General features: G+C 38.8%; 1 protein-coding gene across 3 annotated transcripts in view; it reads right to left on the reverse strand.

The window, feature by feature from the left end:
- GPBP1L1 (GC-rich promoter binding protein 1 like 1) overlaps positions 1–17,181 on the reverse strand; it is a 56,918-nt gene that overhangs the window by 23,289 nt on the left and 16,448 nt on the right. For all 3 annotated transcript variants that reach the window (XM_060021389.1, XM_060021382.1, XM_060021376.1), the window contains exons 2-5: positions 4,770–5,792; positions 4,063–4,177; positions 1,665–1,794; positions 991–1,277 (exon numbers count right to left, since the gene is read on the reverse strand). In XM_060021389.1, coding sequence (XP_059877372.1) covers positions 991–1,277; positions 1,665–1,794; positions 4,063–4,122 — 477 coding nt within the window. In that variant the 5' untranslated portion in view covers positions 4,123–4,177; positions 4,770–5,792. The remainder of the gene's footprint in view (positions 1–990; positions 1,278–1,664; positions 1,795–4,062; positions 4,178–4,769; positions 5,793–17,181) is intronic.

Consider the following 17,181-nt stretch of genomic DNA (forward strand, 5'->3'; position numbering starts at 1 on the left):
TTGGTGTATTACAGACTTCTCCATAATAAAGTTTTAAAGGATAGGCACCTGGGGATAGGAATTTACTTTGATAAATGACATTTAAATCAAGAGCCCCCAGGTCATTTGCTAGACTTGGGAGAAGAGGGGATGATGCCTAATTTTACTCTTTAGTTGGTTTTGATAACATAAAATAGCTGTCATAAAAGTGACTGGCTTATCTAATGTGCTACTTAAAAATAACAAGCTGCACTACCTAATAGGATTGCCACTAGCCACGTGTGGTTGCTGGGCACTTGGAACGTGTGCCGTCTGTATTAAGATGTGCTACAATTATAAAATGCACAAAGGATTTTGAAGATGTAGTACAACAAATAATGTTAATTATCTCATTAATTTAAAGATAATGACTACAGGTTAGAATAATAATTTGGACATATTTGGTTAAGTAAAATGTATTATTAAACTTTTTTAAGGTGCACAAAAACTCTACTTTTGGTTTACAGGTCAAAAGGCATATAATTCAAAAAAAAAAAAAGGCATATAATTAATTCAACACACAATAGCATCAAGTTTTACTGAATGTACAGGCAACAGCTAAAATACTCCTAACTGCATGTTTCTGAACTTACCACAATTGTTTTATATGAGAGGGCAAAATCAAGACAAAAAACCCCCTCTTATGATAGTTGGAGAAAGCAATTTAACATTCAAGAATATAGTTTTACATAAACATATCTGAATACTGAACCTTATAAAGCTTAAAGAAAAATAAGAATTCCAAAGGCAAAAAGATGAAAAAATATGAAGATTTGCTAAAAGTTACACAGGAATTTTGGTCATCATCATCATACTAACCAGCTCCTTCCTTGTCCTTCCTAAAAACACTAAAAGTCTAAACTTACGGACTCCCTTTTTAGTACTTTCTGAAATGTTCTCATTACTAACACGGTTTTATATATAAGAATCATTTGTCAGGTTTTAGGTATACAACTAAATCTTCATACTTACAAAGTCGTCTTCTTCAAACTGCAACTTTTCTACCTTATCATCTTTCTTCTCTTCCCTAATCTCTGTAGGTGGCTTTTCCTGAAAGGCACAGCCTTTCCGGGAGTGGAAGCTGCCATTCCAGTGGCGATGGTTCCCTGTGCCACCCCCACTACGCTGGCTCATGCCATCGTGACCTCGGGAAGAGCCGTGCCAACCAGATAGGTTCCCTGTGATTCCAGCATATGCCCCCTTAGAGACACCAGAGTCCACGGAATCGTGCCGGAACAGGGAGGGCTGGTGCCAGGAATCTGAAATAGTAAGGAAAAGTAACACATTAGAGTGTTTGCTTCCTGAAAATTCAGAAACAACTGGGCCAGATGCTTCCTGATATAACTTAAGGTATTGCCAAAGCCCTTCGGGGGACCTTTTTAATAAAAGAGTAAGTCCACATACAAAAAAGGCATAAGATACAACTTTCTGTTTTAATGTAATTTCTATATGAGTTCTTCAACTGAATAAATGACTTAAGAGAACCTGAGAATGTTAGAAAGCCAATATAGTTGAGTAATGACTACTGGAGGATCTAACTGAGTATTATGTTTACAAAAGATCATTATTCCAAGATTATGGACATGCACCCTCAGCTTGGGCTTGCTGAGTAGCTTATATAGTCATGGAAGTTGGGTATGTCTTACCTCCTGTCGTTCGTAGAGGTCCATTGTTAAAAAAGCCATCAGAGGAATTATGTCGACGACGGCTTACTCCAAATCTACCATCTCCTCGGGGTAGGTGCTCTCCGTGTTTTTCGAAGGTGGCTGTAGGTGACTAAGATGATAAAGTACAGAGAAGCAAACAGGTAAGTACATATCAGTCTCTTTCAGTATCTTAAGTTTTGCATCGGGTTTTTAGAATACAGGTAATATTGATGGCAGAAACCCCTATTTTGAGCATATGGAACACAGTTAAGGGTACCGCAGTCCTCTGAGTTAGAGAAGCCCTATGTTACATATTCAATCATTAACTGAATTAATAGGGAGAAAAAGCAGCTACTTCAATTATTTGCATGAGAGGGGAAAAAAACCCTGTCAATATCCAAAAGAATAAGCTCCAAAACTTTACACTTAAAAATGTTGTTAATCTTGAAAGGAAAAGCAAGATGCTTGCTCTAAATAGATTTATTATTTGTGTAAATTACTCTCGAACTGAAGACAAAGGAACAGTTAAATCCCACCTTGGCAGGCCATTAACAACCCCACAGGAGTTTTTATAGTTTTATAAAACACTTACTTCCAAACATTAATACTCATAACAAGACTATAATTTGGCATCATCCCCATTTTACTATTTCCATATAAGGAAAGAGGTCAGGGAGAATAAGTCTCTGAGGTTACACAACTAAAAAGGAGCACTTTGAGAAACACTTATTATAGATGAATTCTGATGTCCCTTCCTATTCCAAATAGTTGCATTCTATAACAGTCTTTAGTCTCATATGATAGAAACCAAAGTCTAAAAAAACCATGAAAAGCATGGATACATTTGACAAGGGCTTACAGGAGAACTATAGGTTGGGGTAGAGACACCTTCACATCTATTTCCTTATTATTAATATCCTCACCAACACGCCGTCTGTCAGTCTTTTTTATTTCAGCCATTCTAGTGGGTTACAAAGATTTTCTTCTTTCTTCTGAAAGTTTTATGGATTTCAGCTCTTTAATTTAGGTTATAATCCATTTCAAGTTAATTTTTTTTTTTTTTTTTGCAGTACGCGGGCCTCTCACTGTTGTGGCCTTTCCTGTTGCGGAGCACAGGCTCCAGACGCACAGGGTCAGCGGCCATGGCTCACGGGCCTAGCTGCTCCGCGGCATGCGGGATCTTCCCGGACCGGGGCACGAACCCGTGTCCCCTGCATCGGCAGGCGGACTCTCAACCACTGCGCCACCAGGGAAGCCCTCAAGTTAATTTTTATGTATGATATGATGTAAAGGTTGAGGCTCTCCCTCCCACCCCCACATAGATATCCAGTTCTAGAACCACTTGTTAAAAAGACTATCACTTCTGCATTGAATTACCTTGGCACTTTAGTCAAAAATCAACTGTATAGGACTATTTTTGAATTGTCTATCCTATTCCATTACTTTATCTGTCTATCCTTATGCTAATACCACACAAATTTGCTTATTATAAAATGGAAATATTTAAATCATATTTCCTAATTCTTTTTACTGAGTTCACTGTGCTAAATCAATTGTTCATTGTGCTAAATCAATTATCCTTTGCAGGTATAAGATGTGCATACATTTAAACGCTTTCCTAGGATCCCACACCGAATCCCTCAGGCCCACCACGCCCAACGCTTGGGTCAGATTATGTCAATTATGAGACTTGGGGAATTTCACAAGGGCAATTCAAAATGAAGATTAGAGCAAAGGGTTGTGGGTCTAGACAGACCAGGAACATCTTCCCAAAATTCACATCTAAAAATAGGGAAGGTATGCTTTTTTCTGAGACTACCTATCAACTTTCTCCCTCCTCTATTAGTTGGCAAAATGGGAAGAATTTTTAAGTTTACTAGCTTCCTAAAGGTTTCCTTTAACAATAATATATTCCATTTGTCTTTACCCTTAACGCAACATACATTTTCCCTGAAATCATTAAGTAGATTATTGTCTCTAAAAAAGAATTTCTAAGATTTAATCTGAGAGCCATGTAGTAGTCAATCACTGTCTATCCTTTTTCCTCCTCATCTACTACTTTAGACAAATGTGCATTCATCCTGAAGATCCATTTCCCCCCCAAACTGAAGTGTTCCTGCAGCTAATATAGGCAGTTTTAAGTGTGCCACACAATGAGAAAAGCTTAACATGAAATAAACAGAACACCTGGCAGTAGCAGGGTACACACTGACTTGCACTGCCTAATTATTTATACCCTATTAAAAGAAAGATAGTTAAGTTTATTGAAAACGTATGTAAAATCCCCAGGCAAGGCTGAATACACAAAAAAACAACTAGATTGTAAAACAGAGGCCACAGACAAGATGGGGATGAAAAGAACTGGTATTTGGATAGTTACTAGAATGGAGAACAGTACCTTAGCTGACTGTGGTGTTGAGAAATTTAGCCAAGCAGGAACAAAGTCATGCTGCGCCATTTAGGTCCAGTGTCTCTTTTCAACAAGGTGAGGCATCCAACCTCATGGCCAGGATCTGAAAATGAGAAAACTGAAATCACTTATTCTTGCAAGAACCTGATATCAAGTAAAGAGTCTGTGATTACTTTAAGGTCCCCCTTTTATAGAAAGACTTGCTCTCTGAGCCTTTCTAGAGTACTCATCAGGCCCCATACATCAGAGAAGTTATAAACAAAACAACAGTCTGTGAATATATAACCATGAAAAACACAAACAGAAGAGTGGGTCACAGACCTGGAAGTTATATGACAGAAGCTAATGAATTCTTGTGTTATAGCAGAAGAACCTTAAGAATAAACAACTACTTAAAACTACAGATACTTATGAAAAAAGATTAATCTGCTTCAGGTAACTTCAGGCAAAAGCAGTAGAAAAGATCTTCCTAGAGATGGAGGATACAACCTCTCAAGAGTTTTTCTATTTAGTTCACATTAATTTCTTCAAAACATCAGTTAGAATCAGTTTTCCTGAGAGATCCATCTGTTGGTGTCTCCAAACCACCCCAATGATAGTCTCCAAAGTATAATATGTAAGAAAGCAGTAGATATTTTCCATGATACATATACATACACAGTCTTCTTCCAAGTTAGACACAGGAGAATACTCACCCCAGAGCGTAACCTCTGTGGTCCTGTTTCCTGAACTCCTTGAGTCTGCCGGCTGGATTTCCACGAGGTTCTCTTGTTAAAAGGGTACTTAAAATTAGGCTGGCCGGCAGCACACCTTATGATGAAGCACAAAGAAGCCAGGCTCTGTGTGGATCAATTTCTCAGTCCCCTCAATTGCTCATCTTAAACTATCTAGATCCTGACACGTTTCCAAAAGGGGAAAGGGGAAAGGGGAAGGGGGAGGGGAACATAAAAAGTATTTGTTACATTTAAAAAATAGGGGGAAGGGGAAAGAGCTATATCAATGTTCACCTCATTCAACTTCCTTGAGTGATGGCCCTATGATGTTGCTTAAATAGATAATACATGGACATTTGCACATTGAATGCAAACACTGTTCACAAAAAGGTCATAGCTTAGAAAGACAGATGGACTTTTGTTTGGGCAAATAATATCATTGAAGTGATAGATCAAAAATAAAACACTGAAGAGCTATAAAAGATCTTCTGAGTAATCAACTCTAGTAGCAAAACATCCACATTACAAAGCCCTTAATTTACAAATCTCATTACTCTTACACAGCTGCTAAAAATAGTGTGTAGGTATGTATTTATATTTGACTTATCCTTCAAAATCTAAGGACATAAGAAACCTGTTTAAAACAAACAAAAAATCAGACAGGAACTTGATATGCTTTTCCCTCCTAAGAATAGCAGCTCTCAAGGCAAATTTCTTAGTATAAAGCTCTCAAATGTTTCTTCTATTTCTTTGGTCTTCACTATTTATAAATTCACAGCAAAATTAAAACAAGTAGAAAGATAGGGCTTAAGGAACAGTCATGGAGAAAGTTCCAAACTGAGGTTTTCTTCTCTTCAGTTTTCTGTATTTCACTCGTTCTGCCCCTTCTTGAAGACTAAACTGAGTTAATGGAAGGTAATAAGAATCTTCTGCTTCAGTAGAGAAGTCACTTTGCATTCATGTCCATCGTTATTCAATCATTTTAAAGGCCACAGGAATCTATCACTATAAATGAAAAAACAAAACAACATATATCACAAGAGGCAAAATTACTATATATAAATGCTAAAGTGAGACATGGTCAAATGATCGATCTCGGAGACAAAGGTCTAGGAGACAAAACTCTTAAGTCCAATTTAGACATTAATCTATAGCAACAACATAACTGGCTAAAATTATTTTAAAGATTTTTAAAGGATTTTAGAAAAGTCATCTGAAGGAATATACTTTTTAAATAACAGTTTCTCCAGTTAGCTATCAAAGGTAATTCAGACATGCAAATTAGTCTGTTAGATTTAGATTTTCTCTCATATATGGAATAGCTTGCCATAAGTGGTCAAAGAGTTATAACTTACTGGTTATTACCACAGTCAACTATCTAATTGTTTAGTACTAACCACAGACAGATGCGTAAAAACAAGACATCCATCATAGCATTCCTCATGTATTTACATATTTTTAGATACCTACTTATCAATTAAAAGACTTAAGTGCTTATGCTCTGACTTAAAATATGCAGTAAGAGATAACACAAATACTTCTTTGGCAAATTCCCAACATTCTTCCAAAGACTAGGAAGTTTTCTTTCTTTCTTTCTTTTTTGTAATAGATTAAAAAATATTTATTTATTTATTTATTTGGCTGTGTCAGGTCTTAGTTGCGGCACGCAGGATCTTCACTGCGGTATGTGGGATCTTTCGTTGCAGTGTGCGGGCTCTTCGCTGTGGCACACCGGCTCCAGAGCGGGCTCAGTAGTTGCAGCACACAGGATTAGTTGCCCCATGGCACGTGGGATCTTAGTTCCCTGACCAGGGATCAAACCCGTGTCCCCTGCATTGGAAGGCGGATTCTTAACCACTGGACCACCAGGGAAGTCCCTAGAAAGTTTTCTGATATGAGAGAATGCTTGCATCTGTGGGCAATTCTGGTCTACACTGGTATTCTAGTTTACAGAGTATTTCTCATATAATTAATTCATGTTTAAGAAATACTAAATTCAGAATAGTAAATACCTCTTTGGGGAAACAATGGGAAAGGAATCAAAAAAAGGTTCCGGAGGGCTTCAATTGTATCTGTAATACATTATTAAGCTGAATGATGGGTATATGACTGTTCACTTGTTCTCTACATTTTTTTAATATACATATAATACATACATACATACATACATACATACATATATATATATACACACACACACACACACACACACATATCAACCATGCAGAGTATATATATTCCTTCAGCGCACATGGAATAGTTTTAAAAACTGACCTTATACTAGTTAAAAGAAATCTCAATTAGTTCCAAAGAAGAAAACAGTCTGTGTTCTCTAACTATGCTATGTTAAATCAGGAAACGACTTTCTCTTGCAGTGCCCGCTCTCCTTCCCCTTCTTGAAGAAATCCTGTCCAAAGCCATAAGGTGGGGTCAGGCAAGGTAAAGTCCTCAAAGGGGGAGCTCAAGGCCAGAGCAGGGTGCTGGGGCATAATCAGGGTGTCTACACGGGGTGGAAGGATAGCGAAATGTGTGTACGGCAGCAGTCCTGTGCGGGATGTCAGGACTGTTGGGCAACGTAAGGTCAATGTCCCAGTACGAGGGCAGCCTAATGCAGAGTGTGAGAGCCTCAGGTGGAATGAGGTGGACACCCTGGCAGAGGGACACGGCCAAATAGGTTGAGGGCTTCCACGCAGCAAGGTGCCTTGCACAGTTGTTACAATTTATATGTGGTTAGGAAGGAACACATGCACGGGAAGAGGTGATAAATGGAGGCTGGTTACATACTGGGATTTGATCAAAAATTAAGAAATATTAAGGAAAAATGGGAGATTTCTTACTGTGAGAGAAATGATACACTGATAAAGAAAAATTCAAAATCCTTAAATAGAACGACAAAAACCACTACAAATAAATTTGCACTGTAACAGCTACAGCAATACTTAATATAAGCTTTAAAAACGTAAAAAAAAAAAAAAGACTAAAACCAAACTGATCTTTATCGTTCTTTTCCCAACATTTTTATCATGATAGGAAGAGAGCAACAAAGCAAATCTAAAGAAACAGAAAGGAGAGAAGCAAAAAAAGGTCAAAAAAAATAGAGATGATGTTTAAAAATGATAATTCTTTTGAAAAAGATTAATAAGAAACAAACTCACGTGACTTCCCTGGTGGCGCAGTGGTTAAGAATCCGCCTGCCAGTGCAGGGGACATGGGTTCGAGCCCTGGTCCGGGAAGATCCCACATGCCGCGGAACAACTAAGCCCATGTGCCACAACTACTGAGCCTGTGCTCGAGAGCCCACGAGCCAGAACTACGGAAGCCCGTGTACCTAGAGCCCATGCTCTGCAACAAGAGAAGCCACCGCAGTGAGAAGCCTGCGCACCACAACAAAGAGTAGCCCCCGCTCACTGCAACTAGACAAAGCCCGCACGCAGCAACAAAGACCCAACAGAGCCAACAATAAATAAATAAATTTATAAATGAAAAAAAAAGGAAGAAAACAAACTCAGGTAAAACTGCTTGGGGAAAAATATTTGAAGAAGATAGCATGAAAAAGAGGAAATAAACACAACAGATAAAGAAACATCATGAGTAAAATAATATTATGAGCAATTATATGCTAATAAATACGAGAATCTTAGATACATTTCTATGAAATGGCAAAACTGGCACAGTAATAAAAAACTTGAATAGACCTGTATATATTATTACATACACCATGTACACTTAAATGTGAATCAGAAAGCCCCCCCTCAAAAAGGGTGCCAGGTGAAGAAGAAAAACTCAATCCCTGCCTGTAATTTGGTCTCTTGGGTAGCAAAGAGGTGCCTAGTTAGTGAGCTGGGACAGGATGGGTTGGTTAGCACTTTGGCCCAGGCCTTGAGTTAGAGGCCAGCCTGCACAAAGAATAGCTAGTTCAAGGATAATCCCTTGATATTGGTTCTGTGGTCCAGCCTAGAGATTTTGAAAATCAGGAGTGACTGCAAGACACACACTGGGGAAAACCAGCTTTTAATATAAACAAATTAAAAGAAGCCAATTCACAAAATATTTAGAAAGAAGTAAAATACACAGAACTTCATAACTGATGGGATATGGGGGTAAAGGAGAAATAATGGCTCATACTCTGATTTCTAGCTTATATAACTAGGTAAATGACCATCACATAATTGACTGATATAGGGATAAATGCCGACTGGCTGTTGTTCCTTCAGTATAATTCAGGGTTGTTTTTATATAGGTCTATACCTGCAATACCTAGTACATGATGACAATGTTCCTGTAATAGATTCTTATAGAAAAATATCAATTAAATAAAGCTTCCTTCTGAAAAAGACATAATTAACTGTTTGTTGCATTCTTTTTTTGTTATAAGAATTGTGGTTTAAACCACAGAGAACCTGAAAATCTCTGTGAGATGAATCATCCATCAGGTTATAAAACTGATAGACACAAGGGAAAATGCCTGAATTTTAAACATAAGCAGTTCCCCTTTACAACCCCCACTAGATGCATTCCAATCTTCTAATTGACACACACCAACTTTTCAGTCAACACTCAGTCCCAAATTTCTCTAGCAGTCTCAGTTGAGGCAGTGACTGTAGAGGGAATATTAACTGACAATGCTTTGCTACTGGTGTGAAAGTTCTAAAGTTGTTATATATCCTGTAACTACTTACCGACCATCTCTAACATACCAGGATGTCAAACTATATAAGAGTGTGGTCTGTGCATGTACGTGTAGAGTATGTGGTGGGGAGGAGATGAATGACAAATGGGAAATGAAGAAAGAGGACAGATAAAGGAAAAAGAAATTCCTGTTTTAGAAGCAAAAGACTATAATGCCAATAATGGTTTCACTAGGAGGGTGGAACTATGGGCATTTTGTTTTATCTTCTTAGTCAAATGTTTTTGTAATGAATTACTTTGCTCTGCAAATTTTTATAAAATTTTATAAAGTTATTTGGTGATGCCTTTTGGGGCTGTAGCTATTTTTACAGAGCAACTAATTGGAGGAAATTTTGTTTAACTACCGAGAAATTTTGAGAAAGAAAAATACATCACTCAAAACTCTTCTGGTGGGGGGGTGGGGAAATCAAGATTAAAAAAATTTAAATATGAGATGTCAAGTATGTGGTCTGGAGCACCGAGAAGTCTGCTCTGGAGAAAGAATTTTGGGAATTGTTAGTGTTTGGTAGATGATGTTTAAAATCAGAAGAGATGAGAGCTAAGGAGAATATAAAGATTTATATAAGAGTTTCAAGTCCTATTTATTCCATCCCTTAGTTTCCATTTCTATTTGTCACTCCAGGTTCAAGTTTCTCTTCAATTAAAAAACTGGTTTCGGGGGCTTCCCTGGTGGCGCAGTGGTTGGGAGTCCGCCTGCTGATGCAGGGGACACAGGTTCATGCCCCAGTGCGGGAGGATCCCACATGCAGCGGAGCGGCTGGGCCCGTGAGCCATAGCCGCTGAGCCTGCACGAACGGAGCCTGTGCTCCGCAATGGGAGAGGCCACAGCAGTGAGAGGCCCACGTACCGCAAAAGAAAAAAATTAAAAAATAAAAAAAATAAAAAACTGGTTTTGGGGACTTCCCTAGTGGCGCAGTGGTTAAGAATCCACCTGCCAATGAAGGGGACGCGGGTTCGAGCTCTGGTCTGGGAAGATCTCACATGCCGCGGAGCAACTAAGCCCGTGCGCCACAACTACTGAGCCTGCGCTCTAGAGCCCACGAGCCACAACTACTGAAGCCCGCACGCTTAGAGCCAGTGCTCCGCAACAAGAGAAGCTATCTCAATGAGAAGGCCCAGCACCGCAACAAAGAGTAGCCCCTGCTTGCCACAACTAGAGAAAGCCCGTGCACAGCAACGAAGACCCAACGCAGCCATAAATAAATAAACACACACACACACACACACACACAACACTGCTTTCACAGGCACTACTAGTCTCTTCCACCCTCGACCTCAGCCTCTACTCTTGGCTGCTAGATTTCTCTTCCAGAGTCCAGGTTCAAATTATATCACTATCCTGCTCAGAAGTTTTCCGGCTTCCCGCAGAATAGGATTTAAGTTTCTTGTTCTGATAGTCAAGAAATAAGCCTTTGGGGCTTCCCTGGTGGCGCGGTGGTTGAGAGTCCGCCTGCCGATGCAGGGGACACGGGTTCGTGCCCCGGTCCGGGAAGATCCCACATGCTGCGGAGTGGCTGGGCCCGTGAGCCATGGCCACTGAGCCTGCACGTCCGGAGCCTGTGCTCCGCAACGGGAGAGGCCACAACAGTGAGAGGCCCGTGTACCGCAAAAAAAAAAAAAAAGAAAGAAGCCTTTCCCCACAAGTAAACTCCCTCTCTGAAATCCTCAAGGTACCTTAATTGTGCCTTCAAATTAAGTGTTAAGGAGTACTTAACACTTGCTCCTTCTAGGACAGTTATAAATGTTGATTCTAACTCCCAGCAGGCCCAGAACCTGTTGCTTCTAGAAAATCTTGCCTTGCCCTTCTTTGAAATTCACATAGCATCTAGCATGGTGCCTTGCACTCAGTAAGGATTCAAAGGTTTAATGAACTAATTTTTACAAATTATGATAAAGCAAGAATGCAAAGAAACTGTAACCCTCATACACTGCTGGTAGAAATATAAAATGGTGCAGATGCTGTGGAAAACAGTTGGTGGTTCCTCAAAAAGTTAAACACAGAGTTAGCATACGATCTAACATTTCTATTCCTAGGTATATAGCCAAGAGAAATGAAAACACATGTAAGTGAATGTTCACAGCAGCTTTATTTACAATATCCACAAGAAGCAACTCAAATGCCCATAAACAGATGAACAGATAAGCAAAATATGGTACATCCATACAATAGCATATTATTCAGCTATAAAAAGGAATGAAGTACTGATACATACGACAACAAGGATGACCCTTGGAAGCATTAAGCTAAGTGAAAGATGCCAAATATACAAAACAACACATATTACATGATTCCATTTATATGAAATATCCAACCCATAGAGAACAGATTAGGGGCTGGAGGGAAGTATGGCTGCTTAATGCATTCAAGGTTTATGTTTGGGATGATGAAAAAGTTCTGGACAGTGATGATGGTTGCAAAACACTGTGAGTGTACTTAATGCCACCAAACTGTATACTTAAAAATGGTTACAATGGTAAATCTTATGTGTATTTTGCCACAATTAAAAACAGTATTATAAAGCAGTTGTTAAGTCAATATAAATAGTCAATATTAAATATAAACAATGCTCTACATCATCCATTCTTTTTCAGGTTTTATCTAAGTGCTTTTGCTCTCTCCCTGCACATGTGTATCAGAACTGCCTATTTGAATACTTGATCCAACCATTCATTCATAAACATCTGTGAAATATCTTAGCTTTACAAATCCTATGACTTCTTGGCTACTCCACATATACCCAGCAATCTACAAGATACTTCACAACATGATCTAGTTTTATACCTTGTAATTAAGCTGCTAGAGAGGATGTCCCTGCCAGGGACCTTACCTCAATCTCCTCTACTTCAGGCTCTCATTACCACTCCACATGTGTTCATGATCTCATTAACTTTCATTTTCTCCACAGTCCAATGGTGTCACCATGTACTACTCCTGGTAACTCCAACCTCTATCTACACTGGTTTCACTCAATTAACCAAAAAAACCACACCCACTTCTCTAACTTAAAACAAAACCCCTTCCTCAAGTCTGAATATCCCTCGAGGTATTTAGGTTCATTTCCTTTCAGCCATTTTTTTTTTTACAATTAGTTTTTATTTATTTATTTATTTTCAATTTTTGGCTGCCTTGGGTCTTCGTTTTTGTGCACGGGCTTTCTCTAGTTGTGGCGAGCGGGGGCTACTCTTCATTGCGGTGCGCTGGCTTCTCATTGCAGTGGCTTCTTTTGTTGTGGAGCACAGGCTCTAGGTGTGTGGGCTCAGTAGTTGTGGCTCGTGGGCTCTAGAGCACAGGCTTAGCTGCTTCATGGCATGTGGGATCTTCCCATACCAGGGCTCGAACCTGTGTGCCCTGCACTGGCAGGCGGATTCTTAACCACTGTATCACCAGGGAAGTCCCCCTCCCTTCAGTCTTAACAAAACTTCCACAGAGAGCAGTGTACTCCTAGTATCTTCATTTTCTCACTCCCCCATTAATTTCTCAATCCACAGCAAAATTAATTTCCACTCAGAACTCCAAAGAACACTGATCTGTCCTTTTAATTCCAAAATTTGACGGGTAACTGCCAGTTTCTTTACCTCTAAAATCAAAGTTGTGCTACTTCACATGTTGAAGATTAATAAACCAACAAATATAAAAATGAGCACGTTACTATTTTACTGATTCTTAATCAAAGAGTGGGTGAAACAATACAAAGCCAGATGGGTTATTTAGTCCTATTCTGGGAGAATTCTTAATTAAAACACTGATCTGTGCAACTCCTAACATACATTTTATCCATCCTTCCTTCCTTCCTCCCACTGACACTGGGTTAGCCCTCCATTTCAGAGATTAACAACAAAAAAAAGCTGAGGCAGGCTATAATATGTTAAGGGACTTATCCAAGGTAACACATCTAATAAGCAGTTGGGTGAGGCCTGGAACACAAGTTTTCTTCACTGCTTTCTGAATTACACTGTGGTTGTTACTCTCTAGTCATGAAATGATTCCAATAGTTAGAAAAGTAGAACAAATTTCTTAAAATTTTATGGAGCAAGAAACTAAAGAGGGATGTTAATTTACATACACACACTTTTTTTTTCTTTCTTTTTGTATTTCTCTCATTATTTGTTTATCTGTATTAGCCAAGACTGGCTGGCTTCCAGGCAAAACTGAAAGACTTGAAAAATTAAACCCTTCTGTGGTAAGAAAAAAAAACACAATAAAATGTGGCTAGTATGTACATGGTTCCTGATCTTAATAAAACTGCAATCTCATGTCCTTAGCCATGACAACCTTAAAGAACATGAACATAAATCCAACTCCATCATAGGGAAAACTAATTCAGAACATGTACTGCTGAGCCATGAAGTTCCAAGGAGCTGTCATATCCACAGCTAGCCAAGGGAAAGAATGCAAAGAAGCCACAAGAGGTTTTTTCTGCAAAACGTTATCAGGCTTATACCAACTGATCTTGGCTAAAAGGGGTAAGTGGACATAGAGTTTGAAAGGAATTTCCCTACCTTCTACTTCCATATGCTCACTTCTCTGAAACTGACCTGCATAAGAAGGCACCTGTGGTCAAGACATCGTGTTAATTCTTCTTTCCCATGGATGGGTTCATAAGTGTCCTTCTCCTTCTCACCCATCTTACTATGGTGTGCTACCCCAAGTGGATTAAGAAGAAAAATTACAAGTCTTTTGATTCATGTCGGAGTGTTCTCATTATAGAATGTGGTGACAGGAGTGATGACAATTTTTGTTTAACAATCTCACTTTTTCGTCCCCTTACTAACATCAAAGAATGCTTCTGTAAGCAAGTATGATGAGAGCACAGAGGATGTGGGTAAGGTATAGAGCATTATTTCACCTAGGTGACAGAATCATAGCAATGTTCCTGGTAAAGCATTTTGGGAGATACCAATCCACTGTGAAGCTCAGCGAGGACTCATTCACTTGTGCCTAAGATCATGTCCTAGCTGCATTAAGAATGTGTGTCCCAGCTACATGCTTTGCACAATTCCAAGTTGTTGAGGGTGAAAAGGTCCTAAAAATTTACTTCCAAGAGATCAACACTAAATCTTTGAATACACATATGTTGGGGACTTACGTTCTGTTGAATAGTTATTCAACATGAAGAAACATTTTAATTAACTTTTGCTGAGAGATTTGATACTAAAATCCATATTCATTTGTGCACTGTCATACAACAGTATTTCACTGCACATTTACTCATTCCTACCATCTACTTATATTTGATTAATTTACGAAGACTCTTTAAGAGTTCTACTGCTTAAAACAAAGTTCCTAGCAAAATAAATCGCACTCTTAAAAACAGAACAACGGGCTTCCCTGGTGGCGCAGTGGTTGAGAGTCCGCCTGCCGATGCAGGGGACACGGGTCTGTGCCCCGGTCCGGGAGGATCCCACATGCCGCGGAGCGGCTGGGCCCGTGAGCCATGGTCGCTGAGCCTGCGCGTCCGGAGCCTGTGCTCCGCAACGGGAGAGGCCACAACAGGGAGAGGCCCGCGTACTGCAAAAAAAACAAAACAAAAAAACCCCAACAGAACACCTACATCTACATATTATGTAATACAAATGTTCTTGAAATGCAATCTAGGATATAATGGCCTAAACTTATAAACAGCAAAACAAAAACTAAACAAACAAAAAATCTTCTTTCAATTCAAATAATTTCTCCCTTTCAGATGTTGACATGCCATTTTACTTCTGTCAAAAGCATAACCTTCAACCATGAAATGAAATTTCTATTCCATCTATACTACACACAACAATTCAAAAGTTACCTCTAATAATGCCACTGAGGTTTGGCTCTAATATTTTTTTAAATAACCTGTGGGAAAACCCCAACATGTGCAGTGTCTAATTTTTAGCCAATCTTGTTTAATTTTGGCTCCATAAAAAAAGTGCCTTTAAATACAAAAGTAATAGATATAATTTAGGCATTTGACAAGCCTTCTTTGATAAAGGCTTTTGGCATATCGCCTATAAAGTGAGAAATTCAATGACTAGGTAACATCATCTCATAAATTAGGTAGTTTACAATCTGTGTATACCACAGAATTGAAAAAGGATGTAACCTAGTTCTCAGCTAATAGATCATAAAAATAAGTTTTGATTAATGATTTTTGGTAAGTAACTCTAAAAGGATTAAAAGAACTGAGTGGCACTGATGTAAAAAACCATATGTAGCATTTTTGGAACTTATATCCATAAAAGTGAAAAACAGGAAGTGACATGATATTGAACTATTTTCATTCTGTTAAGTAACATTTTCCTATAGCAACGATCATCTAAATAATTTATTTTTAACTGTCTCCCATTGAACCAAGGCACAAAGAACACTGTCTTGTATAGCTGGTACTCAATAAATATTTGCTGAATGAATGCATAAATAAATGAAGGAATTGCTAATAGGTACTACATCTTCAAATTCACAAGGTAATGCCAAATTGCTTTCCAATCAGGTCACCAGTTTACACCACCGGCAGTGGTTATTTTTAGATTTCCATATGCTCCACACCCTCACAAAGTTAGGTATGGCCAGTTATTCTCTGCTCTGCTGGTGGGTATAAAATGATGACTTACCGCAGTCTTTGTTTACATCATTTAATCTATTTATCATCTCTTTGTGTTTCGTTTTTTGGTAAAACATCTATTCTTATCATTTTACCATTCTTTTGGTAGCTGATCTTTTTCTTATCTGAAATAAGAGAATACAATAGACCCCAATCCTCTGATTATAGTGTTGCATATATCTTTTCCAACTTCATGGTTTTTTTAAAAATACATTTTTTAATATTAATTAATTAGTTTGTTGATTTTATTTAGGCTGCGCCTGGTCTTAGTTGCGGCATGCGGGATCTAGTTCCCCGGCCAGGGAATCAAACCTGGGTCCCGCCCCCTGCATTGGGAGCATGGTGTTTTACCCACTGGACCACTAGGGAAGTCCCCGTGGTTTTTTATTTTTTTGATGAACACAAGTTCTTACTTTAAATGTAGTTGATACACCTGAAACTAACACAACATTGTAAATCAACTACACTACAATAAAATTTTTTTAAAAATGTAGTCAAAGCTGTTGATCATTTCCTTTATGATTTTTTTTCCAGCCATGTCACATAGTATGTGGGATTTTAGTTCCCCAACCAAGGATCAAACCCGTGCCCCCTGCAGTAGAAGCGCGGAGTCTTAACCACTGGACTGCCAGGGAAGTACCTATGATGTGTATTTTTGCATCTAATGTATAAAAGCCTTTCTTCTCTAAGATTCAAAGAAGTTACCTATATTATCTTCTTAGTTTTATAGTTTTGCCTTTCACATTTAAGACATCAATCAGTTGGAACTGATTTGTATCCGGTATGAGGTCCAGGTCCAATTTCATTTTTTACCACGTGAGTAACTAATTGTCCCAAATCATTCTTTCTCCACTGATTTATAAAGCCAGCTCAGGGAGTCCCCTGGTGGCCTAGTGGTTAGGATTCCGGGCTTTCACTGCCCTGGCCTGGGTGCAATCCCTGGTCGAGGAACTGAGATCCTATAAGCCACATACCCCTGCCCAAAGGCCAGCTCAATTATAAATTGTTTCTATATATGTATGGGTCTGTTTCCAGACTTCTGTTCCATTGGTCTATTTGTCTATTCCTATACTACAACCATGTGTGTCTTAACTAAATTATGGCTTTATAATAATATCTTGGTATATAGT

This window comes from Delphinus delphis, chromosome 1 (assembly GCF_949987515.2).
Source record: "Delphinus delphis chromosome 1, mDelDel1.2, whole genome shotgun sequence".
NCBI lineage: Eukaryota > Metazoa > Chordata > Mammalia > Artiodactyla > Delphinidae > Delphinus > Delphinus delphis.